The sequence below is a fragment of the Meleagris gallopavo genome, chromosome 8, assembly GCF_905368555.1.
Source record: "Meleagris gallopavo chromosome 8, MGAL_WU_HG_1.1, whole genome shotgun sequence".
NCBI lineage: Eukaryota > Metazoa > Chordata > Aves > Galliformes > Phasianidae > Meleagris > Meleagris gallopavo.
In genome coordinates, this window is record NC_139411.1 from 19,338,991 (window position 1) to 19,366,744 (window position 27,754).

Here is a 27,754-nt window from a genome sequence, read left to right on the forward strand (position 1 = left end):
GCCCAGACCCCCGGATCCGCGCTGCCCCGCCCGCGGCGGCCGACCGGCCCCACGTACGGCGCATGCGCGCCGCCTCCCTCCCGCCCCTTCCCGGCCACAGCGAGGCTGCCGCCGGCTGCGGTTCCGCGGCCGTGCCGCTTGGATCCCTCCGCCGCGATGTGCCGGGCCCAGCGCCCTGCCCAGCGGCGCGCGTCCGAGGCCGCCGCCTCGCGGGGCCGCGGCCTGTGAGCGAGGCAGCGAAGGCCGCTCGGCCGCCTCCGGGGGGCCCGGCCCGGCATGGCGGCGCGGCGGTGCGCGGGCGGCGCGGCCGCGTTAGCCGAGGCGCCGGGCTGCGGCGCGGCGGTGGAGCCGGCCCGGGAGCTGTTCGAGGCCTGCAGGAACGGGGACGTGGAGCGGGTCAAGCGGCTGGTGCGGCCCGAGAACGTGAACGGCCGCGACACGGCGGGCAGGAAGTCCAGCCCGCTGCACTTCGCCGCAGGTATGGCCTGTGGCCGCGGCGCCGGGGGAAGGCCGAGGGTGGCCGGGCCGCGCATCGCCGCCTCCCGAGGCGCGGAGCCTGTTCGGGCCGGGCGGCGGGGTGGCCTTCGGCCCGGGTCTCTGCCGCCGCCCTGCCGTGGGGGCGCCGCCCCGCCTCCGTGTCCGGCTGCTGGGCTCGGACGGGCCGGCGGCCTCCCGCGTTCTACGGGTAAACGGAATGGAACGGCCCGGCCGGCCGTGGCACCCTGGCACCAAGTGCCGCCTGTGCTGCGGCGTGTGGGCTCGGGCAGCGCCGAGTGTGTCGTAGTGCTCCCGGCCTCTCGGCAGGCCTGCTCCGCAGCCTTTCGCACACGGAGGGTGCCGGATGGACAGCACGGTTCCGAAGTTTTTTTCCATTCGTGTCGTTAACAAATAGACTTTGTTAATTTGGCACTTAGGCAAATAGCTGACATCACAGAACAACTGCTGTCTCTTCTGGCTGGCCGGAAAACTGAATACTACCTTTTCAGACAAAGGCACGATTGTGGCTGTTGTTTTCGTGGTGTTTCTCTGGCTGAATTGCAGCCTTAGCGGCAGGACCGTGGGGCAGGCGGGTGTGAGAGGCAGCAGCTTTTTGCATTACTAACAAACAAGTTTGTTTTCCCGGTGAATTATTTTGGAAAAAGTTTCTAATTAAGGTGTCATTTTCTTACATTCAGTAAATGTAATGGATTTGAGTTCCTGAGAACTGCTTTTTTGGGACAGCTGTGATTCGCAGATTTGGGAAGTTCAATCAGCAGGGGAGCCCAGGGACAGCATAAAGCATCCTGTCAGAGGAAGAGAGTTTTCCAGCTATTTTTTCATAAACCCTAGACCTGCCTGTTCACTCAAACTGTGAACTTCTAAATAAATGAGACTGTTTAACAGCATTTTGTAGAAGTGGGTTGTTAGGGGTTGGATTTTGGGGTTGGTTGCTTGTTGGTTTTGGTTGTTGTTTTTTTTATTGCTTGTTTTTGTTTTGTGCCAGAGGTGTTCCCCATAAGCAGTGACCTAGTTCGCCTCCCTGAACAGGGCAGATCTGTCTTGGCTTTAAAAACCAGGACTTCTAACTTACTGAAAGCTTTTTTCCATCAAATAGGCCTCTAAAATGAGGCAAAAGTATGTGTAAGTGCTTTTGTCCATGCTTCTGTCCCCTTCAAAGCTTGATAGGGAGAATTTAACTGCCTTTCTCATAGGGCTGTAGCATGTGCAAAAAGTTTCTGGCTAAGGCAGGATGTAAAATGTATGTGTAATGTCTTGATGTAATGTGCTTCCGCTGCTTCGGATGGGCTGACAGCAAAAAGGGCTCTACCTACAGTAGGCTCAACTTGGAAGTTGGTCATAAGCAACTCCTTGATTTTGGAGTTAAGAAACTTTTTATTTGTTTTGCTTTTTCCATGTTATTCACAGTTTGAGTAATACCAGCTTCTTTTGTCTCTGTTGCCCGTAGGAATTACATTCCAGGAAGCAAAAGCAAAAGTCTGTTGTATTCTTGCTTTGTTTAGCCTAGGTGCGTGTTGTTAGAAAAAATGTTACAAAACTTCTCTGACTAGTTTCATTCACTTGCAAGGCTTTGTTTTGTGGAAGAGGTGGCTGAAACATGAAGATGGTTTTTGTTGCCTTTTTTTCTCTTTCAGGGATATTCTGGGTCTTGAATTTAGTTCCCTTTTTTTTTTTTTTTTTTTCCTTTAACTATCACTGTAATGGGAAAAAAACACATGCTCTTTTTTTTCCTCTGTCCTAAGGAGCTCTGCTGCTTTGCAGTAAGAAATGAGAGCCTGGCCGCCTCCTCTGTGCCTATATACCCATAGGAAATGCTTCTGCTTCTGTATGTGGTGCCTTCTGGTAGGGATGCTCCCACAAGGCTGTGGGGAGCCCCTGTACCACATTTCATGCTGAAGTCAAGTTCCAGTAACTGGTCTGATGCAGATGATCCTCCGTCTCCACTCCACCGTAACTGCGGGTGGTTTGGGGCTGTTGCTATCCCCCCAGGAGGGGGCTATTTCCCAGCTGGGCTGGCTTTGCCCTGAGGGAAGCTATGGGTATGAATTGTGTTTGATTGAACCTACATACTGACTGGAGGGCTACAGAGTGAATTCTCTACAACTATATAGTGAGGCGTGCCACAGCTCATTATGGATTGATGCTCATGTTGGTTCTTGGTGTTCAAAGCTGTGTGCACACAGCAAAGCTTTGATGGACAGGTATGTCTTCTGTGCAAGAGTGAGTGATGTTTATCCAGCAGATGTGTAACTGGGGCAGAAAGTTTGATCAGAGGCTTTTCTAACCCAACTAGTAAAGTAGTTTCTGGAAAACATTTTATGGTACCAAAAGAAGGTACCAAACAGTCTGTTGTCAAATAGCAGCAGTTTTGATATGTTTGTAGGACTGAGGCACTTGTGAAAAGTCTCATCTGAATAGATCCTGTAAGAATTAGGCAAATTGTGGTTATGCCTTCACCCTAGAAACATGATTTCTGGGAGTTTTGAAGATGCAAGAAGAATTCAGTGGAAGAATGAGAAATATGCTGTATATGATTTAATATGTAGACAGTGTAGCTCTTCAAGTACATCTTCTACAGAAGCTGATTTTTGACATGCAGTTCTATAGAGATTGCTGTTGCAAATGTGCTAGCAAACTAAAGTTTGAATAAATGTGTTTGTCCAAGCGACTATTGAGTCTGTGCAGGGAAGGAGTGTCCACCTTCCCTCTGGGCAGCCTGTTGCAGTGCTCTGTCACCCTCACAGTAAGGAAGTTTTTCTCATGTTCATGCGGAACTTCGTGTGTTCCAGTTTGTGCCTGTTGCCCCTTGTCACTGGGCACTGCTGGGAAGAGCCCAGCCCCCATCCACTCAACTCCTGCCCTTTAGATAATTGTAAGTGTTGATAAGATCTCCTCTGAGTCTTCTCCTGTCCAGGATGAAGAGCCTCAGGTCTCTCTGCTTTCCTTGTGGGGCTCCAGGCTTCTGTTTACTGTCTGTCTGGGAGAAGGAGTCACTGAAGTCAGGTTTAGTGAGGAATGCGGTATGAGAAACTTCAGCTGTGATGAAACTAAAACTGAAAAGTTCTGTTGTAAATAAAATGCTGGCGCAACTCGTGCTTCTGTGGTTCTGTCACTGGAACTCTGTGCAGTGGTCAGGAATAAACACCATTTTAGCTTCTGATTGCCTTGACTCCTGGCTGCCTGCTGAGGTCAGGCAGGTTGGGTTGTAACAAAGATTAAACCCACTGGCTCCGAGTGCACTGCTGTTTGCAGTCACACAGTGATTTGTGCTGAGGGAAAAGCTCCCATGAGGAGGCTTCATCCCACGCAATTCTTGATTTCCCCTGGAAAATGGTTTGCAACTCTGGTGTTTAAAGGAAGGAAGGCCAAGTCCTGTGCATAAGGAGCTGTTACCCAGCAGGTACTTGGTACACGTATACCAGCATATGCCTCGTACCTTTCCTAATAACTCTGCGACTCAGATGGGTCTTTGTGAAGCTTTGAGGGAATTTTGTAGGCTGTGTCCCTTAGAGCATCTCTGTGTAGGCACAGGAGCAGCAGTCCTGATTCATTGTGTCCTCTTAACGAAGGTCCTAGAGAAAGTATGGACACAGTTGGCAGTAGTTTGAGATACTGGTGTATGTGCCATTACATAAATGTGCAAGACACAGCTGAAATTAAATAGTAGTAGCTATAGAATTGGCTTTAAATAATCCATTACTTTACTTATGATACATTGCTAGCCACAGATGGGCATAGGTTGTTTTTGTCCACTGACTTGAATGACATGAGTGTAAAATTGCCCCTGAAGGTATAATAGCATTTCTGTGCTTCAGACCAAGTTTCTGTAGTCACGTAATGTAGACTTTCTGGATATCTTTAAATTATGGTTGTGCATGCTTATCATAAATGCTCTCAGATAAATGTTTTACATTCCTAAGGATTTTCTTAAGAGAGAATTTCAAAGATGAAAACAGTGTGCTCATTATGCTGATGAGCTACTCAGAGAGCAGGTAGCCATACTGCTTGTTTTAACCCGTGAGTAACGCTGCATGTTTTTTCAAACAAGCAGTGTGAAATAATTTTCAAACTATGCTATATGACTTGTTTATTTTTACTTTATATAACTCGTGCATGCACAGTTTATAGTCGCTCACCACTTCTGCTCCCTGGGCTCATCTATTGGTCCTTCTACAGATGGACTGTGGGGTGACAGAATATCATACAGAGTAGTATTAGCTTTAATGGCCACATGAAGTTGACTGAAAAAAAGGATTTGTTGTCAGTAGTCTGTCCTTTTGTTATACTTTCGAGAAGCAGTTGAGTCGTGGGAGCCCTACCAATATATTCATTGTTCTAGTAAACTTGAATATTACTTTTCTACTGATTTTAATAAAATAATTTTGGGTGTTTTTGAAAATAACCTTCCTTTAGTAAGAAACACCAGCGGAGGTCTTTATTTAGAATGGTTGCTGTCATTTAAGTACATTGTTTCAGCATGGGTGTGAGGGACAGGGATTTGTCTTCCCCTGCACCTTTCTTTCATCCCCAGCTCGTGAGACAAAGCTGTTTCTCTTCCAGGTTTTGGTCGGAAGGATGTAGTCGAATACTTACTGCAGAGTGGTGCCAATGTCCACGCACGAGATGATGGAGGCCTTATCCCACTTCACAATGCTTGCTCTTTTGGTCACGCCGAAGTTGTCAATCTCCTCCTGCGGCACGGTGCAGATCCTAATGCTCGGGACAATTGGAATTACACTCCCCTTCATGAAGCAGCCATTAAGGGCAAGACAGATGTCTGCATTGGTAATTTTCTTGCACTTCTACTGTGACTTATTTTCTTTCACTGCAAAAAATACAGTGTATTGTATTGTAAAATGTAAAAGATAACCTTTTAAAGACTATTTTTACTTTATGAAGCCATGTCTGTAAGGGTTAAAAGTCTCTGATAAACTTAAATTCCTGCCAGTTTTCTGAGAAACAAAGTGACTATAATTTTTAGATCTGCCTTTGTTAATTGCCCAAGTAATAATGATTGACATTGAGGGAAAAGCGCCTCAGAGTGATCTGATAGATGTAGATACTCTTCTGCTTCAGCCCAGCTACTTTGCTTTCTGCTGTTACTCAGAGTGCGCTAAAAATAACAAAACTTTTTAATAATGAGTTCTGTCTCTTTTCATAGCAGTCATGTTAAATGAGCTGAGGATATAAAGAAAATTTTAACAAGTTGAGTACATGAATACAGTTGTGTATATTGACTACACAATTGTTAAGAGAGAGGAAGAAATAGAAGGAGAGGTTGAGAAATTAGTGTTTTGACTGTGTGGCTTCCTCCAGTTTACTTTATTCAGGAGCACATCTGGAAAGCAGTATATATAACATGGCCTATTTGACCCCAGTATCAGTGCAAAGTCTACGAAGATGAATGGCTTGCTACCACTGTGTGCTATTTAGGGAATAGTCACCTGTGGTTTTGAAGCAGTGTGCTCTGGACATGTCGAGAAGAAGCTGCTGGTTTTAGGGCATATGTCAGTCTCAGGTTTTCACTGAAATTGCCTCCTGCTGGTTTCTGATTGTTCCACTTCTGTTCAGACTTTTTTCCTCGTGTGTTTCACTAGTTCACAGGTGCCATTAGGGAATTCTGACATCAAAAGGTTGAAAGGGGAAGTTGGAAACAATAATGGCTTTTTGTTGTTGCTTGCTGCTTGCATTGTCTTATAAGTCTTGTCTTGTCAAACTGTTTTCTCATGAAATACTCTTGCATTTTGAAGTATTACTGCAGCATGGTGCTGAACCGACCATCCGGAACACAGATGGAAGAACAGCTTTGGATTTAGCAGACCCATCTGCAAAAGCAGTGCTGACTGGTACGTGATAATCTTTAGATTGTGTTAACTAATAACACTCCAGTGATTGTAATACAATATTTGTGTGTTCTTTTTCCCTCCAGTAACTTTAACTCACTTCTATTTTAAAAATCTAGGTAGGAATTCCCTGTATGGCCTTATTGTGTTGTTAATAGGATGCATTTTGGATAAATTCTTCATTATAACAGTTAGGAAATAGTGTCAAATTTTTAGTAGTTAGCTCCCTGCAGCTTTGAAAGAGGATGATAAATTGTAAGCCTCAACTCATGAACTTACATATATGGACATTTATTTAATAACTTCAGAAATTCTCTTTTATCTTCCAGGTGAATACAAGAAAGATGAGCTCTTAGAAAGTGCCAGGTATGTGTTTGTATGGGCACATCTGGAACAACTCTATAGAGGTTTTCTGTGTAATGAATATATACATCCATGAGTTGACATTCCATCTAGGTAGTAAGCTTTGGCTGTTTCTATAAATAAAGCTACAAAAATAACTACATAAACACTTTTTTTTTTTGCTTTGCCTACTGAAACAAATAATAAACATATAATTTTAGAACAGATTTGCAGAATGTTATAGCAAGGAGAAGTATGAAACCATAAACTGCTAACAATTTTAATAAAATAATTCCGTCTATTTCATATCTTGTTTTACAGGAGTGGGAATGAAGAAAAGATGATGTCTCTCCTTACACCACTGAATGTTAACTGTCATGCAAGTGATGGCAGAAAGGTATTTTTCTTTAAAAATGCAATTTCAACTCTCTATCATTAGCTATTTATCATTTAGCAGTCATTGCTTTTACTGACCGTCTTAGTTCCACCTTTTGCAAACAACATTGTTTGTCCTGGCAAAGCTCTTAGAGAGTCTAAAACACAGAAATTAATTGCAGAACTCAAAAATCTGTCAAGAGGTCCTTCATCCCAGAATGTACTAGAAATAAAGCAGATTCAGGATTTGTGTTAATTATGTCTGTAAAAGTAGACAATGAGAAATGAACGCAGTTATTGTGTGTCTGATTCAAACTCTCTGGGCTATTTTGGTATTACAGGTGTTTTAAGGACTTCAATAATTACTACTGTTAACAAGTTTTGGGGAAAGAAAAAAAAAAAAGAATAAACCAAATGCTGGTTTTGTATTACTGATTACTGCTATGTTCTATCATTTCAGTCTACTCCTCTACATTTAGCAGCTGGGTATAACCGTGTGAAAATAGTACAGCTGTTACTCCAACATGGGGCTGATGTGCACGCTAAGGATAAGGGGTAGGTTCATTTTTCCTTTGTTCAGAAGAAATGAAAAATGTTCAAATTTGAGGTGAGGTATAGTAACACTATTTTAACCATGAAGATTTTCTGAGCTGAAACTATGAATCTGTCGTGACAAAAATACTGTGTGGACAGTCTTAAATATTGTGAAGCAGAATAATTTAAACAGAACTGACTGTAAGATATGTAACCTTTCAGGTATCACTAGCCATCTTATTTTTGTTAAGAAAATACTTCAGTAAATCACTGGGGAGTCAATAAATATCATAATGGCCTAGTCTTAATTTTATTCCTACTTTTAAGTTTCTAGACTTTTTTGGAAAGTGATGAAAAATTGAAGATCTGTTCTTCAGAATTATCTGTGGACTACGTTTTTAAGCATTTGGTTGTTATCTGAGAACATGTAGTAAAATACAGATGTGCTGAGTTTGTTTATGGTTGTATAAAGTATTTTTAAAATATGTTTTTCATTATAAGTATGCCTACGTATGTTAAAGATTATGGAAAACGAACTCTTATCCATCCTTTTATCCTGTGATCCCTTCACTGCTATGTAGATAGCTGTCTGATCAGGCAACTTTGTCCATTCAGTGTTGAAATTCACTTTTGTCATTTCTCCCTTACTAGCCCACAGTAGAAGAGCACACTTTGGATAATTTCTCACTGGCTTGGTAGAATGTGAAACAGGCTTTAGAACTAGCTCTGCTGTTACTGTGGAATAATGTACAGTTACTTAGGCAGTACCAGTAAAACTCCTCTGGTATCCAAGGGAGAAGATAATTTTATAGCAGTGTTCTTGTGAAAAAGGAAGTAACAACTGTCACTCTAGACAGCTATTGTCTTTACTTCTTTCTCACTAAGGTTCCAAGTGTTAGAGGAGCCCTTCAATTGCATTGAGACAGTGCAATTCATTTCTCATCTTCTTGTTAATTTACATGTTTGTTCTGAATAAGGCAGAACAGTTTATATGGGCTCTTCTCCAGCTTCTCATTTCCCCTCATTCTCATTTAAACAACTCAGATACCATTGTTCTTGGTTTTTTTGTTTTGTTTTTGTTTTGAGTTTTTTTGTTTGTTTTAAGATGCAGCTTAGTATTATTAGCAATGTTTAGATTTTAGAATTTAAATAGGAGTACTAAGATAATTTCTCTCTTCTCTCCTGTACAGAGATTTGGTGCCACTTCACAATGCCTGTTCCTATGGTCATTATGAAGTAACAGAGCTTCTAGTAAAGGTTAGTCTTTGAAAAAAATAAATTAGATTGGATAATACTAAATAAGAACAGTTTAGACTAATAGACTGATTAAAGTTGCAAATTTTTCACCTTTTTAAAAACTTGAAAGCTGATAGATTCTGCTTGCTGTATGTTAGTTATCAAATTGAAGTTACAGAATTTTCTGCTTGCAGGGAAGCTTTCCTCTTATAAATGTGCTTTCTGTTTTTAACTCTTGTCTTAGAAGCTAAATGGTTTTATATCATCAAGTAAGTACTGCTCTCAAGCCTTCCTCCCTCACACATAAAAAATAGCCAAATGAAAGAGCAATATTATGTATTCAAGAATAGAAAAGTGTAAGTTTCCCGAAGGATTGAACTTTACAGTGTAAATTCTGGCCCAGAATCATAGCCCGCACACCAGAGAAAAAGTATGTGAACTTTTTAAATGTAAACTGAATTGGCTTGTCTGAATTGTGTTAATCTTGAAGATAAAGTATGATACACATTAAACCAAGGGCTTCAAGATGTGCCCTGGGAGAGTCTGTGCCACAGAGGGACTTAGGAACTATACCCATTCTCATTTGTCACAGTAAATCATGAACATTAAAACAGCTGAGAGGGTGCTGTCAGATGACTTGGGCTGCTTGGGTGCTCAGGGAGTAGCTGGTTTTCTACCTTGTGATCTCAGTCCCCACCAATCTCAGGTTTAGAAGAAAATAAGTTAAAAATGATTGAAAGAAGCATATTTTATGGTAAGTATAAACAGACAAGTTTTTTGTTTGTTTCAACTTCTTTACTTCTGGTACTAGACAAAAAACATACCTAGCCACTCCTTGTGTTCCTTGCAGAACTCTGTACTTAATGTTTTAAATCAAGATTGATTTTGCTTATTTCTTTCTGGACATCTTGGCTGTCATTATTTTGGGGCATTTACAGAATGTGTATTGTTTTGAGCTACTGTAGCTGTTCACTGTGGAGTTTTTCTAGAGCAACAAGTAATAGGAGCTTGTCCAGAAGTGATTTGATATAGGTGATTTAGACTCTTAATCTGATTTGACCTGTAGATGAGCTGTTTGATTTTTCAGAGAAGAATACATGATGAGACTAGCTTGCCTTTAGTTTCTGTAAATGTAACTTCGAGACACCAGAGGATTAAAAACTGCTATATGTTGAAATATTCTGTTATATTGAATGTGAAAATCTGGAGAATGTCTTGGATATCATTTCCATACTAGCTTTGATTTTATTTTAACAGTCTACTGCATTGATAAGTCTTCTAGAAATCTGGGTTTGATATTGTATCTTTTTTACTACTTTCCTTTTCAAGCATGGAGCATGTGTGAATGCAATGGATCTGTGGCAGTTCACTCCTCTGCATGAAGCAGCTTCTAAGAACAGGGTGGAAGTATGTTCTCTTCTGTTAAGTTATGGTGCTGACCCAACACTGTTGAACTGTCACAACAAAAGCACCATTGATTTGGCTCCAACGCCCCAATTAAAAGAACGATTAGCATGTGAGTATAACATCAGTTCTGCAGTTTTAGATTGGACTGTATGCCTGGGTTCCCTGGACAGTGACCCAGTGGAAGTTGAATTTGGAAAATGCTTACACTTCATCCTTAATTGTGCAGTGTTTGACATTTTATTTCACTACTTAAGATTTAAAGTTGCTAGAATGTTTCTGAAGGTAGGTCAATTTTATTTGTGGTCAGGATGTTTTTTGTGGCCTTTCTTCCCTGAATACATTTTCCCTTGTGACCTTACCAGTACGCTTTTGTTTTCCCATTTACTCCTGTCATTGCATCAAGACTGCTGAAATATTCATTTTTATTCCATTGTACTTTGTTAGAAGAAAAGAAAAACTATTTTGAACATTGACTGTGTTTGTTTTGAGTACGCCACAATCACTAAAAGATTAAAAAAAAAAATGATGAAAGGTGCTGATTTTGTTCAGCATAGTTAACAGATTGAGAAGAATGCTTTCAAATTCTGTCCCTGTGTGGTCAAACAGTAACTCTGGGGTATGTTGAAAATGATTAATAAATACTACAGTAGACTTCATGGTGGCAACTAGAAATGGTTTGCCAAAGGGAAGTCAGAAGCAGAGATACTCTTGGACTTAGTACACATGCAAAGAGTGGAACCTAGAATATGGTGGGTGAAGTAGATCTTGTTCAGTCGGCTTGTGGGATTCTTGTGTTTTAATTTAGCTAGTAAATTCTATCAATTGTTATAAAAGCTTACGTCCGAGCTGGAATTTTTTTGCACCAATGACTGTTGCAAGGGGAGAAGCCCTTTAAATGTTCTATCAGGAAATAAAATAGTTGTTTTCGTCTAATTCAAAGAATCAATCTTCTTGATCCTTCTAGTGTTAAGGAATGTAATGTTCTGGAATGTATGTATTTCTCTTTAAAGATGAATTCAAAGGTCACTCACTGCTACAAGCTGCAAGAGAATCAGATGTTGCTCGTATAAAGAAACATCTTTCTTTGGAGACAGTTAACTTCAAGCATCCTCAAACACATGAGACAGCACTGGTAACATTTCAGAATTTCTTAATTGTCTTGCATGTATTGTGACTGACCTAAATGTAGTAGGCAATAGTTGAGGGCTCAGTTGCATTGTTAAACAGTGTAGTTGTGTAATTCAGACCAGTGTCTACTATTTAAAAAAAAAAAAAAAAAAGTTGTTTAAGAGTAATGTTAAGACTAATACAAATTGCCTCTTTTACTTAGGTTGTATAAATTCTTTTCATAGAATGCTCTAATTTTAAGTATTAGCAAGTTAGATGTGTTAGCTTTGTAAAGCTTAAAATCTTTTGAGAGAAAGTTTAGGAAAGTACTAGAATAAGTCTAAAGAGTTCATCCAGAACTCCTTAAATTAGTAGGCTTCTTTGTATATTTCTTTTTATGCTGACTTTGCACACAACCAGATCTTAGTAAGTAATAAAACCTTGTGTTGGTAACTGGTTATTAATGGTTTTTAATGTTTGTTGGTTTATTTTTTCAGCACTGTGCTGCTGCGTCTCCATATCCTAAGAGAAAACAAGTGTGTGAATTGCTGCTGAGGAAAGGAGCTAACATTAATGAAAAGACAAAAGAGTGAGTGGTTACAAGTGAATCGTCCTGAATTTTTGTTTATAAGATTTTGCCAAACACCTTCTGAATTGCATTTTTTTTCTTTAAAGCTTCTTGACTCCTCTGCATGTGGCATCAGAAAAAGCTCATAATGATGTTGTTGAAGTAGTTGTGAAACATGAAGCTAAGGTATGAATTAATATTTTTACTTTTCTTTTTGTTGTTTAATTTCTGTTTGTCTTTTCTTGTCAGGAGAATGGAGAGCAGAGTAGACACTTGGCTGAATTTGTTTTGGAAGTTATAGATTTATACCCTTAAGACACAGACTGTCAATCCAGCAGTACAGTTACGCACTTTGAGACATTGTCTTTGGTCCTATTTTATAAAATGTGCAGACATAGTTCTTTTCAATGTTATTAAAAATTTACAAAATATCTCATTACCTGCTGTGTTATCAAGAAGGAGAAATTATACTCTGCTTTAAAAAAAAAAAAAAAGATGGGAGATGCTTGAACAAGAGGTTAGTCAGAACTGCAAAACAGGTAGACTTTGTGTGCAGTAAAAATTACAGTGAAAGCAAAACGTTACATCAGTGCAGTGTTTTGACCCAAATTTCCACAAAAAGAGAATGTAGAAAGGAGATGCTCTGTAATTTTGGGCTTGGGTTGCTCCAGACTGGTATTTTAAGTTCTTCTTTATGGAAACTTGGATACAGCTTTTGGATGCAGCCTGCTGTAAAGTTTACAAAGTGATAATCAAAACCAGTGGAACAGTAGGAAGTACAGATAAGCTTTGGGTGCACAATTTTGAATGTTGCTTGCCTTGATTGAAACACTGTTATAAAGTCCTAAATCGGAAAGACTACTCTAAGCCAATATAGATAAAACTGACTTTACACACTGGCACAGAAGATGGTTGCTGCACAATGAAAATTACAGCCCATATCTGTATACGGTAAAACTGCTGTAACTATTTGTTCACACGTGTTTACACACACGTGATTATTCCCGTGATTCTAAAAGGAGTCTATTCTTCCTCTGTAAATGCAGTTATAACTTTATGAACAGCTGTTGTTTGTCTTATCTTTTGAAATGCTGTGACCTTTGATTAGAATAACATTCAGCATATTTTCAAAGTAGGAGGAATACTTGTGAAACCTGGTGTAGGGAACCTGCTTTGACAGGGGGGTTGGTCTCTCTCGATGATCTCTAGAGGTCCCTTGCAACCCCTACAATTCTGTGATTCTGTGAAATACTCCCAGTCAGCCATGAAAATAGCTTTAACAGTGTTTTGCTGTTATTATTCTATTTAAGAATGTGTTCCAAAGATTCTGTTTTATTTTTAGGTTAATGCATTGGATAACCTTGGCCAGACCTCTCTTCATAGAGCAGCGCATTGTGGTCACCTCCAGACTTGTAGGTTGTTGTTGAGTTCTGGATGTGATCCTTCCATTGTATCTCTGCAGGGCTTTACAGCCTTACAAATGGGGAATGAAAGTGTGCAACAACTACTACAAGGTACCACTGATTTATTCAAGATGTGTTTAGGAAGTGATGTGATAACAAGTTATTTGCTATTTCGAGTTCTGTCAAGGAATAATAGTGAACAAACAAAAAAAGGTACTTTTTACGAAAGGTAAAAGCTGGCTTGAGTTATTCATTTCTTATGCCATAACCACATGCACATGGAAAGGTCCTGCTTATAGATATGATTAAATCTCTAGTATTGGTATGCAGATTGTTGGAGCTGCTCAGAATGTTTAACAGAATAGCTACTGTACATAGTATAGTAGAAAATGGATTTAAAAAGAAAAAAATATGGTTGTGGATTTGTTAGCAGAGGCAACAGGCTATGTAGATTTTAATGACTAAGGCTTAGATACTATATGTGTAACTAAGTTTCTTCAGATTAGTCTTATTCTGATACTGAATGTTCAATTGGTTTCACAGTATTCTGAAATTGGTAGGAAGCATGTTCCTGTAGGCAACTTTTTAAACACTTGTAGAGTTAATAGCTACAGCTGTACATAATTAAAAAAATACGAAACCTATCTGTAATTGAATAGCTTTTTCTATTAAGTCCTTGACTTCCTTTAAATTCTTGAAATACAGAAATTATATACTTGCAATAATTTAGGATAGGAAATGCAGTTAATTATCTGCCATGCAATCTCATTTATTTTGCAGAAGGTATCCCTCTAGGTAATTCAGATGCAGATCGACAGTTGTTGGAGGCTGCAAAGGCTGGTGATGTGGATACTGTTAAAGTAAGTTTAAACCTGTCCCAAAAATAAGTGGGAATTGCATGCCAAACTGTCAATTCTAAAAAAAAAAAAAAAAAAAAAAAAAAAAAAAAAAGGCAAATGAGTAGCTTTGCTTACTACTTTATGTTAAGTTACAATTCATGCTAAAACCTTTTTGTGCAAAAACTACAGATAACAAAATTTGATGTTTACCACCTCCTGAATTTTCATTCAATTCTTACATTAAAAATGTATGTATGTCACAGATGTGAGATTGGGAAGAGAAGTTAGTTATTTTTTCAGGATACAAACTAGGAAAAGTAGAATTTCCATTAAAAAAAAAAAAGTTTTTAAAATGAAAGAAGTTCTTTCAGAACTGGGTACGTATAACACCATTTTATGACTCAAGTTAACATGTTTCTACACTATATATAGGAATTCATGTTTTGTCTGTTGGGTCTCACAGAAACTGTGTACAGTTCAAAGTGTGAACTGCAGAGACATTGAAGGGCGTCAGTCTACACCACTTCATTTTGCAGCTGGATACAACAGGGTGTCTGTTGTTGAATATCTTCTTCAGCATGGAGCTGATGTGCATGCAAAAGATAAGGGGTAAATAATCAAACTTGTATATTTTCATGGCTGTTGTTACTTCTTGCGTTTGTGAACTTTTGTCTTTTGATAGCTGATATTCATCCCATCTTTCTTCAGTCAGTCTTTTATTTTCATGGGCGCTTCTGTTACAGTGAAACTGTTAGAATATCCAGAAAAACATTTTGCAGTACTTGAGATGAGTACTGTTATTCTGTTTTTACTTTTATTCACTGCTACTGTCATTTATACTACTTTGGTAGCAGATATATGCAATATATGTGTATAAGCTACTATGGAAAATGTAATTTTCTTAAGAGTTTTTGTTATAATTTAATTGCTTAAGGTACGTTGTGCTTTAGGTTCATATCTGTGTGTGAAAAGAGATTCTATTTTTTTTTTTTTTTAAGATAACCTTTTTATTATTTGTTTTCCAGAGGACTTGTTCCTTTACATAATGCTTGCTCATATGGTCACTATGAGGTTGCAGAGCTGCTTGTTAAACATGGTGCAGTTGTCAATGTTGCTGACTTGTGGAAGTTTACTCCCTTACATGAAGCTGCAGCAAAAGGAAAATATGAGATTTGCAAACTCCTATTGCAGGTATTATATATGCTTGAGAGACGTTACTTTCTTTTCTTTTTTATTCAGCCTGAAATTGTGCTTCTTGTAGAAATTGGTTTGTGGTTGCTAAATGAATGAGGTAAACATTTTCCGTAAGAGGACAACTATTGGCAAGTGTATTGATTTTTTTCATAGTAAGTGGAAGGCTCTCTCCAAAGGAGTCAAGAATGTGTGAAAATATTTGCTTAGTAAGGTGAAAGATTCCTGAGATGCGCAATATTTATTCTGTGTATGTGCATACTCAACACCTGCTTTTTGTGTGCACAGCATGGAGCTGACCCCACAAAGAAGAACAGAGATGGAAATACTCCTTTAGACCTTGTTAAAGATGGCGATACTGATATTCAAGACTTACTTAGAGGAGATGCAGCTCTATTAGATGCTGCTAAGAAAGGTTGTTTGGCCCGGGTTAAAAAGCTCTGTTCACCTGACAACGTCAACTGTCGGGACACGCAAGGACGGCATTCAACACCACTACATTTAGCAGGTCAGTGTTCTATTTAACTGATTAGGTTAGTAAGCTAAAGTCCTTAATTTAGTATTCTATGCATATTAATCTTCTGTTCTTCCACTCTTCTAGACTGTTTAACTTCAGTTTTCCTGTTCTGTTTAGCCCAAGAGGGTCTTTTATTGGGCACGTGTTGACAGAGGTTTTAAAATCAGTTAGCCTGAAGTGGGAAGCTGTCTTCTCTAACAGATAATGCACTGTCTTCACTGGAAGGGACATGTTAACTTCCAAGTAATTTAAGTGAATTATCATTCTCTGCAGCTTGTTGAGGTAGTCTTTAAAGGTATGTTGAATTCATTCTGTCCTTTTGCACCCTTCCAGCTGGTTACAACAACTTGGAAGTTGCAGAGTACCTGCTACAGCATGGAGCAGATGTGAATGCTCAGGATAAAGGAGGTTTGATTCCTCTGCATAATGCAGCATCTTATGGGGTAAATATATTGGACTTTGAAGATATTTTCTTACTGAAAAAATAAGCAGTGCATTTCAGTGACAGCATTGTGAGCCAATACTCTCCAAAAAGCTTTTGCTATTGAGTTATAACATAATCTTATTTATAAAAAAGCAAATAAGTTATTCAGTCATAGTAAGCTTATTGTCGTTTGTAAGCAATTCTTTGAATTTGTAAAACAGTGGTGTGAATTGACAGAGTTCAGTTCTTTGAACGTGAACACATACAAAGTCAGCCGCTCAAAAGGTGTTCCATAAAATTTATTTCTATACCTGTGCCAATTTGATTCTACCAAGTCTGGTGTTGAGATACTGGTTGTTTGTGGCTCAGGATCTTTGTGCTTGGATAAGTCTTTAATTCTCCTGGATTTGAATTCTGTTATAGTCCCTTTTTTGGGTTTGTTTGTTTTTTTTTTTTTTTTTCCTCCCCCACGAGAGAATATTAGCCTTTTATCAGTATGTAATAGGTCAGGAAGAAAACACCTCATCTTAAAACTTACTTTTATAGTAATTGCAAAGTAAATGCATTATAAGGAAAATCAGAATGAGAATTACGGAGAAGTTATCAGCAGTAGTTGTGAGTTAATATTTGGTAGTACACTGGAATACACCCCTGATGGTTTTATTTTTTCAGCATGTAGATGTGGCAGCTTTGCTTATAAAGTATAATGCGTGTGTGAATGCTACAGACAAATGGGCTTTCACACCTTTGCACGAAGCAGCCCAGAAAGGAAGGACACAGCTTTGTGCCTTGTTGCTGGCACATGGGGCTGATCCTACTCTGAAAAACCAGGAAGGACAAACACCTTTAGACCTGGTCACTGTAAGTGTTGGGGTTCTTGGGGAATCTCTTCTTACCTGCTGCTTGTGTCAACTCACTTTAAATGAATCTTACTATGGGTTTTCTTGTTTGTATGTGTCTGACAGGGAATGTTAATAGAGCATTTTTAAGTCTTTAAATATTTTCTTGCTCGAGGCTTACTTCAAAATGAGGCAGGGGAAAAAAGCACCAAAAGAATTTATGCTTATAAATTAATGCTCTTAATTTAATACTTAGATTTTTAACTAATAAAAAAGTTGTAGCAATCAAATGTAAGCAAACTTTACAGCAACATGAATTTGGGAAACTATCTGGCAGTTAAGGTTTTGATGGCTTATCTCTCCTTCCGAGTTTTATAATACAATCCCAAGTTACCCAGAGTAAATTTTATTTCATAAAATCTGAAAAAAAAAAAAAAAAAGACAGAAGCTTTTGGCAGTTTTTCCTACGTAGTTTTATTTAACTGTCTCATAAACTTTTAGAAATATTGAAGTAAAAACTTTTTGTGTTATTAACGTTTGTATTTATAAACATCTTACAGAACCGTCTGTGCTATTAGCATAAAAGGCTCTTTGTTTAATTGCATTGTAAAGTATATATTTTCCAATATGCATTTGTTTGTTTTTCAGTATACTTAGGAATAAGTCTGGAATGATGATGATGCGTTTAGGATAAACGACTCTGTAAAAATGTTCCTCTGTTTTTAATAAATTGTCTTCTGATGTTTAGGCAGATGATGTCAGCGCACTATTGACAGCAGCAATGCCTCCTTCTGCCTTACCATCTTGCTACAAACCTCAGGTTATAAGTGTATCTCAGACAGCAGGTTCTACAGCTGATCCCCTGTCATCTGTTCCATCCAGTCCATCCAGTCTATCTGCTGCGAGTAGTCTTGACAATTTGTCTGGTAGTTTTTCTGAACTTCCATCAGTTGTTGGTGCAAACAGTGCAGAGGGAGCTACTGTTTTGGAGAAAAAAGAAGGTGAGGCTTTCTCAATTAGGAATGTGTAACAGTTTCTACTGTATTATGGAATACATCTGTGAAGTTTCCCACAGATATACGCGATTTCTGTTACATAGAACATACACAATATCCCTATTCATTACAACTCATTACACTGTTATTAGTGAAGCCCAGAAGTCTAAAAATCTTGTAGTACAAGATGTTAGTATTTTCTCCTTACAGAGTATCTTCAAAAGATACTTTCTTTCTTCTATACAGACTCAGAAGGGTGAACTGTGTCTTAAAAGAGAAATCAAATGAAATTTGACTCCATTCCAAGCAGTGTTTTACAACTAATTTTATGCAGTTTCTAAAAGGTTAGACCAGATGTTCTGAACAGGTTACTTCTATAATGTGTTAGTTCTCACAGTATTTGCTGTTTGAACATCCATTTCTATTAGATAGGTAGTTGCTTATCTCACGGAGGCAAAAAGACCACTTCTGTGTGTGCCCACATGTGCACAGATGTTGGAGTTTTAGGGTTTACTGATTGTTGTCACTAGGTAGTGACAGATAGTTATTTCCTATTTTCACAAGGCCAAGAATTTCTTTACCTCCCATCATTGCCACTGATAGTAAGATTGTATTTTGTTATGTAGTACATACATGAATGTTTCTTCTGAGGTTTTTCTTTTTTCCAGTCTCAAGTGTAGATTTCAGCATAAATCAGTTTGTGCGGAACCTTGGCCTTGAACATCTAATTGACATATTTGAGAGAGAACAGGTGAGTATGTACACTTATTTCCAGATGCTCTGTTAGAAAGTAAGGAAATAAATGCTGACTGGTTAGAATAGTGTAGTTAGGTATATTTAAAATAAGTCAGTGTTTCCAACTTGAAATGGAATGAAGGAAAGGTTTATACTTGCTGAATTTTTAATATATGTTAATGGAGATGTGTTGTTTTTTTATATATATATATATATATATATATACACGTATACATACATAAATATATATATACACACACGTATACATACATACATACATGAGAATATTTATATGCATATAAGTAAAACCTATGAACAAGAGTGTAACAGTTTGAGAGTATAGCTCTGTTTCCTTTCAGTGGTATGCATGGTGAATAGTAGTACATTCTCATTATTAATTTGTGTTTATTTCTCAGTCAGAAATGTGATCCTTGCTAATGATACCAGTTGCTTGGTTGTGTGTTTCATAGCATATTTATTTGCAGACAAAAGTTTGGAGAAAACAGTTGAATCAGAGCTAAGGACAAAAATAGTATCCTAAGTCGTGTATATTTTCTTACTCACTTTTTGCCTCAGCAGTTGTGATGTATGTTTCTGCTGTCATTGGCAGCTGTGTTGTTCTGTTTATGCTGTTGTACAAAAAATTATCTATTTCCCATTCTAGATAACACTTGATGTGTTGGTTGAAATGGGTCACAAAGAATTGAAGGAAATCGGAATTAATGCTTATGGCCATAGGCACAAAATCATTAAAGGAGTTGAAAGACTGATTTCTGGACAGCAAGGTATACACTTGTTACAAGTTATTATGTAATAGTGTTTTTGTAGAATTCGTTTCAGTAATACCTCAGATTATCCCAGGCAGTGACACTGTCTGTCAGTGCTTTTGTTAATTTTCTGTATCTTGCTCTTGTGTTCATATACTTAAGTATGTTTGTGTTGCAAGCACTTCAGGCTGATTATCTGTTATGATGCCATTATCAGCAGTTGCAGACTCTGCAAAAGGACAGGTTGCATGCTTTTCCACCGCCTAATGTTGAAATGAACTCTCAAGTAGGCAGCGGCTTATGTGTAGTTGCCCTGTTGTGTCTTGGAAATACCAGGCTAAGCACAGGCACATGGGTTGATGTGTCTGAAATGTTCATTCCTGTGGACAGAATGGATGATAAGTATCCTCAGATAAATAAAAATAATTTTAATCTGTTTTCAAACGCAGCTGCTATGCTTTGATAGCACTTACGATGTTTTCATTGTAATGTATGGGGAGGGATTATGAAAGGAAATATTGAAAAAGTTTGTTTGAAACCTGCAAAGTAGGTTGAGGTATGGCACTTGGACATCCTCAAAAAAATATGTTGCTGATGGAAGGCAATGTAAATCATTGAAAATATTTGCTGCCTTATTTTTGGCAAAACTCTTCATTCTGTAAAATGTGTTCTCAGAAAATGGATCTCTTAAAACTGTTAATGGTGATCATGCCAAACTGGCAGTCTTAAAGCAGTTTCTGAAACTACTGCTGTGTTTTGTTTTATTCACAGGACTTAACCCATACCTGACTCTAAACACATCCAGTAGCGGAACTCTTCTCATAGATCTTTCCTCTGAAGATAAGGAATTTCAGTCAGTAGAAGAGGAGGTATGCCTCTCTTTGTAATTTCTCAGTATTTTTTGTTAGTTCCACTACTGATGTGGCCAGAAGAGCATTGCTAGACAATTTAAGTATGATTAATGTCTACAAGTATAGTAAGAAACTTGCAATAAGGAGACTTCAAGTTTCCATCTTAATTATACCACTATAACAGTCCTTGCTCATGAGATTGGTATTTTTTTCTTAGCAATGTTGTTATTGCTAGTCATGTTTTTAACACTCTACAATATGAAGAGCTCTTGCATATAACACAAATTCTATGCTACCAATTGCCTGCCTGTTAATGCATGTGTTTAAGTCACTTCCTTTCGAAGTATAGTAATCACACAAGACAGTTATGAAGAAACAATAGTCCAAACAGAATAAAGGCAATCTTTTTCATTTGAAATCTTCAGATGCAGAGTACTGTCCGAGAGCACAGAGATGGAGGACATGCTGGGGGAGTCTTCAATAGATACAACATTTTAAAGGTAACTGCCATGTTTTCATGACTAAGTGATCTGGCTGAAATTATCCCTGACTTTTCCATAAAATGCTCTGCATTTATTTGTTGAATCCTGTAAGAGATGCGTCATTCTGAGACATGCACAGGGAAAAGATTATTCTCCAGGGATAATAATAAATAAAATAATAATAAAAATAATGCTAATTTAAAGAACGTTTCAATTGTGAACAGACATGATCAAAAAGAGTAGGGTGATATGGGAAAAACTACTTACAGGTCAATAAACATTTAAAAAAAAAAAAAAATGTTTTATATAAAAAGACCTCACAGAAAATTGCAGAATATCTGAAGAAAAATATAGAAGGTTTCATAGGAAACAACGACTTACTTCCATTAAGGAAGTGTGAGGGAAAAGCAGGAAACAAGAAGTGAAAACAAAACTTTTGAGGCATAAAAGTGAAGGGACCTAGTATGGCTTGATTTAAAACGAAAGCAGCTTAAAACAACAGGAAGTAGACAACCTTTGTTTAAATCTTTGTTTAAATAATTCAGTAGAATTTCAGTTCGCAATTTTCTCCTGGAGAAATGGTTGTTTTAGTTAAAATGATAAGTTGCTAATTTCTTAAATACAGATCTTATGCTAACCTAATATTACACTTCTCTAATAGAATAGATGCACTGTCTACACACACAAGGCTTTGTTATTGCTCACCCTACCTTTGCTTAAGGTACCTTACTTTCTTTGATAAGTATTCTAGAAGTCTTCCATGAAAACTCTTCTTTATTTAGATGGCTTTATCAGTCTATTCTCGGAGGGATACCATGGCATAGTTGTGACTGGGCCTGCTAAATGCAAATTAAGAAGGTTTAAGATGTTTAAAAGTAATTGATTCTTAATTAAACATATAGTTACAATTTACTCAGTATTATATTGCATTAATACTTGTGAGGGTAAATTAGAGAATTCTGTTGTTTTGTTGAGTTTTAAGGAAAGAAGTATTGTTTAAGTATTCTTTAAGCATTTTAAAGTATTGTGATATGTTAAAAATCTGTCATGTAAACACAGGTTTTCAATTTGGGGATTAAACTTACATTTTCACTGTTTCAGATTCAGAAAGTCTGCAACAAAAAGCTGTGGGAAAGATACACACACAGGAGGAAAGAGGTTTCTGAGGAGAATCATAACCATGCTAATGAAAGGATGCTGTTTCATGGTGAGATGTTGGAATGTCTTAGATACTCATCTAACCATCAGTACTATTTAGTGGAGGGTTTCTGTTGGATAGATGTACTAGATTTTATTTTTTTTTTTCAAGCATTTTATTAAGACACTACGTATAATGCACTGGATCCTTCTTCTGAAACTTGCACAACCATGTTTCTCCCACAGGAGACTATGAAGTTCAAAGTGAAAACATTTTAGTTGTAATGAATGGAGGCTAAGAGAATATGCCTCGTCCTTCATTAAGTTACCAATTCTGTTTTATTGGTTGTTTGATGAAAGTGATAAAGGATCAAACTATTCTACTATGAGCTGTGGAGGTTTGTTTAATTGGTAATTTAGTTCCTACAGCCTTTACTGTAATGATGAATAAAGAAGGGTAGTTGAAAGATGTCTTGCATACAGTTATACAGTTCGTCCTGATAAAGAAATTAAATACATCCACTGTGCATTCTTACAGTGAAAAAAACTACTTAGTTCCCAACACAAGGTTACTCTTGGAAGTCGCAGTAACTAATTATTGCTTGCCCAAACTGACAGAGTACAAAATCCTGTTTTTTGACTGTGGTCTGTAGCTGCATAAGAGGAACCAGCCTCTTGATGGAATGATCTTTCTTTAAAGAAAAGACTTGAGATTATTTTTACTGTACTCCTTACATAATGAAATGCCATGTTTTCTTAAAACAGCATTTCTCTAAAAATTCCCCCATATTCATACTGTGGTACGAAAGCTTACTAAAATAATGCATTTTTTTCAAAAATTAAAGGGTATAATGCAACTCGAGATCCAGAGTCTAATTTTTTAATAGGTTATTCTTGAAGTCTAAATGTTATGACCATTGGTTGCAAGTAAATAAATGGTGAAAAAGAACTGTGGACAGACAAACAGCTTTAGACAAGTGCTGCACAGTTTTGTTCAGAGTCTATTTTTAACTTCTTTTTTAAATGCAACTTACTGTTAAGAAGAAAATGGGATTTGTGTAGCAACGCAGCCCAGAATCTATGATATGAAGCCATGCTGAAGGGGATGCAGATTCACTGAGCTTTCTCTTGTAGCAAGAGTTATTTGAGATATTGTCCCTTGCAAATACATGATAAGCTGACACCTTTCAGCTCCTATCCCTTCATAAAATCTTTAGCAAACTGGTCATGTAAGTTGGAGCTCAAAATTTCTGGAGATAGATTTCGCTGTGTGTGTGTGTGAGGAAACCAAAAAGAAAAAAGTTGGGGGATGGTAGTAAAATTGTTACAGATTTCTATGTGCTGTACTTTAAGTATTTTACTTCCCTTCTCTTAGGCTCTCCATTTGTGAATGCAATCATTCACAAAGGCTTTGATGAAAGACATGCTTATATAGGTGGCATGTTTGGAGCTGGGATTTATTTTGCTGAAAATTCTTCCAAAAGCAATCAATATGTGTATGGGATTGGAGGTGGCACTGGATGTCCAATTCACAAAGACAGATCCTGTTATGTTTGCCATAGGTAAGTTATGATCTTTTACATAAAAGAATCTGATCTTGATTTTCTGGTCTACAACACAGTGTGCAAATTAGCAGATTCTGTGAGAAAAGATTTCCTTGGTAACCAGGCCTTTTTAGCACTTGTTATACACTGAGCCTAGCAGAGGCTTTGCCCTTAAAAATCAGACTTACATAGAGAGCAAGGAGGGTCTGCTAGCTGCTTGTATGAAAAATGTAGCAGTATCAGTGTGCTGTCCACTTGAGTGTCTGCTACAGAGACAACGATGCTCAGATGCTGTATTGCGGAGAATTTGGCACTTTGGAAGAGTTCATCTCCACCATGTCACTGCTGCTTCAGACAATAAAATATAGGCATGGATTTATGCAATCTCTGACACTACCAACATTCTTAAATCCCCTTAAAACCTTGAGTCTGTGCCTGTATTCACTTTATACTGTTACCATTTTCTGGTACTCTCAAATAAAAATAAGAATCTTCTTGAGGTCTAGAGAATGTCAGTCTAGTCAGGCTGTTAAATAGAAATCTAATATTAGAGCATCAGTGAACTATGATGTTAGCATGAATAATTTGAGAGTGGGGACCCATAGAAAATTGAAATGGAAAAGGGGAGGGGAGGGAAAGCTCAGTGAAAAATCTTGAGTGCTTTGTTAAGCATACTGTCTCCAGTAAGTATTTTTTTGCTATTAACAACCCTTTTCTCAAATGGAAGAACTTTTCCAAAGATGCCATAAGTTTTGTCCTTCCAAACAAAATTTCAGAATTTTGCAAACTACGGAGACTAAAGTGTCCATAAAGTGCTGCAGTTCTCAAGCAACAGTTTAAAATTACAAAGACGGTCTTTCTAGTGCTGTACAAGCATTCTTTTGTCATGATCCTTTTTTCCCTTTTAACACAGGCAGTTGCTGTTCTGTCGTGTAACGCTGGGCAAGTCTTTCCTGCAGTTCAGTGCTATGAAAATGGCCCATTCTCCCCCTGGACATCACTCAGTTACTGGGCGACCCAGTGTAAATGGACTGGCATTGGCAGAATATGTCATTTACAGAGGAGAGCAGGCAAGTGGCTTTTTTTGGTTTGGATTTTCAGACTCTTTTTTTTTTTTTTTTTTTTTTTAAGGCAGTGTAGTATGTTGCCTTTTGTGGGGTCTTTTTTATTTTTGTTGTGTTGTTTTCATCCTACATTTCATGTGGTAGGAATAGCTTTTGTCTTAAACTCTAGCTGTGGCTGAACGTGAATTTTCTTTGTTGTCTGAATACTTGAAGCATTCTGCCATTTGGCATTTTGTCTTTTTCTTTGACAATAAACATTTTTTTTCTTTTATAGCAAGCATTCTGAATGTATCCAGAAAATGTAAATTTAATAAAGAATGTGTATGTCACTCTTTCAGGCTTATCCAGAATACTTGATTACTTACCAGATCATGAAACCTGAAGCTACCACTGAAGCTTAAGACAAATTACATGTGAGAAACCACCAGACTTGGATGCGAAGATACCAATGGCTGCCATCCTGTTAACTGTAATGAGTTGTTGAAAAAAAAATCTTCCATTCACAGGTGGTGTGGTAGCAAATGTGAATAAAATCTGCCGTTTTTTGACTTGATAAAGCTTTAATAATGTATAGTATGTTTTTCTAAAATTTCAGAATTGTCCTCTTTTTCAGCACTTTAACAGACACCATTCCAGGCGTAAACTGTGGTTTGCCTGTACTAAATTATAAACAAAAACTAACTTGAAACAATGGTTTTATACAATACTGCATTGAAATATAACAGAAATTATAATGCTCTATACAGGAAATCATTTTACTAATATTGTGTTCTTTAAAACACTGCATTTACACTGAAAATGTTTCCGTTTGTAAAACTGTAAATAAGAGCTTTTGTACTAGCTTGGTATTTATTTACATTGCTTTGTAATATAAGTGTTTTAGAACTGCGACCTTGTACAAAATGTTTTTTTCCAAGTGTTGGTTTGTTCATCTGTTTGCTCATGCACAATAGATTTGAAAAGCCAATTTTTTTTTTCCAGAGTTTATAATTTGTTTGAGGGAGAGAAAACAAATTTTATCTGAAGTTTAGAAATAGCCAACTTTAGATTGAATATTCAAGTTTTTCTTCTGTAGTTTTATTTATAAAATATACATTCCTGAGAATGATAGGCTATGAAAATATTCCAACTGAATGCTAGGGTGTTTTTTCCACCTCTTTACTAGAATCTCTTATTTTTATTTCTGTAAAATGTCTTCTGAAGTTTTTATTTAACTGTAGCTATAATTGAGCTGTATCCTCACTTCAAGGCTAGTAGACCTTGCAAGTTAGTTTTAATAAATTATTTTCCTTGAATGTAGTTGGCAAATTAACCTCAAGGAGGTCTGTCTTGAGTTCCTCTTGCTTCCACTTACGCCAGGAAGTTAAATGGTTCATTCCTAATGTGAGGGCGGACAGCTTGGCCTTCTCCATATGATTATTTTGCTAAATGCATCTCCTTGTTGGTGCCCTCAGGATGTGAGTATTGCAAGGTGGAAATGTTAAAACCATCATATCATCTCCTGTGTTTCTTCCATGTTATGTTCAAGCTGCAGTTGAAGCACTTGTCTAGAAGCGTGCTTGCCCGCAGTGCTTCTGGGTGAGTGGAGCTGATGGAGGCTCAGCTCAGGGCCCTTGTGCTCAGGCTGCTGGATGAGCAGTGCAGAAGTGGGACCTGCGGTTCTCCCGTGGTGACGGCTGCCCACGGTACTCTGCTAAGGCCACTGCTGTGGAAAAGGAATGCCAAAGGTATCGCCCCGTGCCAAGTCACATTCAGAGTTATTGAATGTGCTGATGGGTTCGGTCGGCCCTCTCATAGCTTTCATGTGTATTTTACTTCTTTTCCATCTGCAGATTTTGCCTACATATTTCAAAAATATGTAAATACAAATTAGAGTTCATTTGCTTTTAACGTGGTTAGGAGTAATTTGAGTTGTTTTATATTTCTGCATACAGCATAGTGTCCCGGAAGACAATTTGGTTGCTGGCCATGTTATCATACCATGGTTTTAAATGTAGTAACTGGTCAAGATAATGAAAACGTTTTGCTGATGTGGTGGTTATGTGATTATGCTCTATGTAAAAATGTATTGAACCTTACCCAGTTATGTGGGGAATCTGAGTAATAAGATTGCATAACTTATCTCTTGCAGAAAGTAATATTGGCTATGAATAAAAAAGGCTTTGATTTTTAGGTACTTTTCCCAGCATGTTGCCTGTTCCTTTGGTGTAGTAACGCTGGAATTGGTGTTCATGCAAAACCTGTTAAGTATGTTTAAAACTTCTTTGTTATTACTACGATGCTTCATTCTCTATGAATGATCACCTAATGTCTTGTAAAATATTGTGGTATGATAGATTTAAGTGGTACCACAACACTGGTTTTGTCTGTTTGGGGATTTTTTGAGCTTTTCTTTTTTTTTTTTTTTTGCATGACATACCTTGCACTCTGAAGATGGAAGCTGTAATGATTTGATAATACTGACTATTGAGGTGAATCTTTAATCTCGTGTGCAATTAGTTCTGCTTTACTCATCCTAAAGTGTCTTTACATGTACTGTATAACATTCCATATTCATTTAACACTAAATAAACGTAATTCACTGGTTTTCTGGTAGCATGAGTAATTACAGATGTAGCGTGTCAACCCATCGTTTTGAATGTTAGCATGCAAGATAATTTAACAAACTACATTAGCAGGAAATTAATTGCATTAGAGAAGGGTGGACAAAAACCTGTAAATACTGTGGAAACGTATAGTTTGGTATATAGCTAACTAACTGCTTTAGCTGACAGTGCAGATGTTTTAGTAATCTGAAGCTTTTGTCTACATTTATTGTGCATTTAAAACTGCATTATCTGGTCCTAAGCTGGAAGAAAATGGCCTTGAGTTGCTTCTGTAAAATGAAGAGTAGCCTGAAAATTTGGACCTTTCAGGTTAGTGTATTGGTAGCAGTGTGATAAACAACTTACTGATAGCACTAAGTAAATAGTTCTCTTTCAGTAGGAGTGTTTGTGTGGTAGGCGGTTTCCAAAACCAGTCTTGAACAGAAGATGTAGACAGAGACGATCGCTAGA

General features: G+C 37.8%; 1 protein-coding gene across 1 annotated transcript; it reads left to right on the forward strand.

The window, feature by feature from the left end:
* Positions 1-55: 55 nt before the first annotated feature.
* TNKS2 (tankyrase 2) lies at positions 56-27,284 on the forward strand. Its single transcript, XM_085229196.1, has 27 exons — positions 56-478; positions 5,059-5,283; positions 6,249-6,344; positions 6,671-6,707; positions 7,005-7,080; positions 7,519-7,613; positions 8,783-8,849; positions 10,158-10,344; positions 11,246-11,367; positions 11,840-11,931; positions 12,018-12,096; positions 13,253-13,424; positions 14,094-14,173; positions 14,616-14,761; positions 15,178-15,343; positions 15,632-15,851; positions 16,194-16,303; positions 16,957-17,145; positions 17,872-18,124; positions 18,787-18,869; positions 19,518-19,638; positions 20,392-20,489; positions 20,897-20,971; positions 22,055-22,160; positions 23,466-23,652; positions 24,548-24,704; positions 25,037-27,284. Exons 1-27 carry the CDS (start codon positions 277-279, stop codon positions 25,097-25,099), a joined length of 3,504 nt encoding a protein of 1,167 aa, XP_085085322.1. The 5' UTR covers positions 56-276; the 3' UTR covers positions 25,100-27,284.
* Positions 27,285-27,754: the final 470 nt, after the last annotated feature.

What these genes read in the sequence shown, in the direction of transcription:
- TNKS2 (XM_085229196.1), top strand. Translation starts at nt 277, where the DNA reads ATGGCGGCGCGGCGGTGCGCGGGCGGCGCGGCCGCGTTAGCCGAGGCG. An exon ending in TTTGCAAACTCCTATTGCAG is followed by an intron (nt 15,344 to 15,631) that starts GTATTATATATG and finishes TTGTGTGCACAG; the next exon opens with CATGGAGCTGACCCCACAAA. An exon ending in ATAATGCAGCATCTTATGGG is followed by an intron (nt 16,304 to 16,956) that starts GTAAATATATTG and finishes TTATTTTTTCAG; the next exon opens with CATGTAGATGTGGCAGCTTT.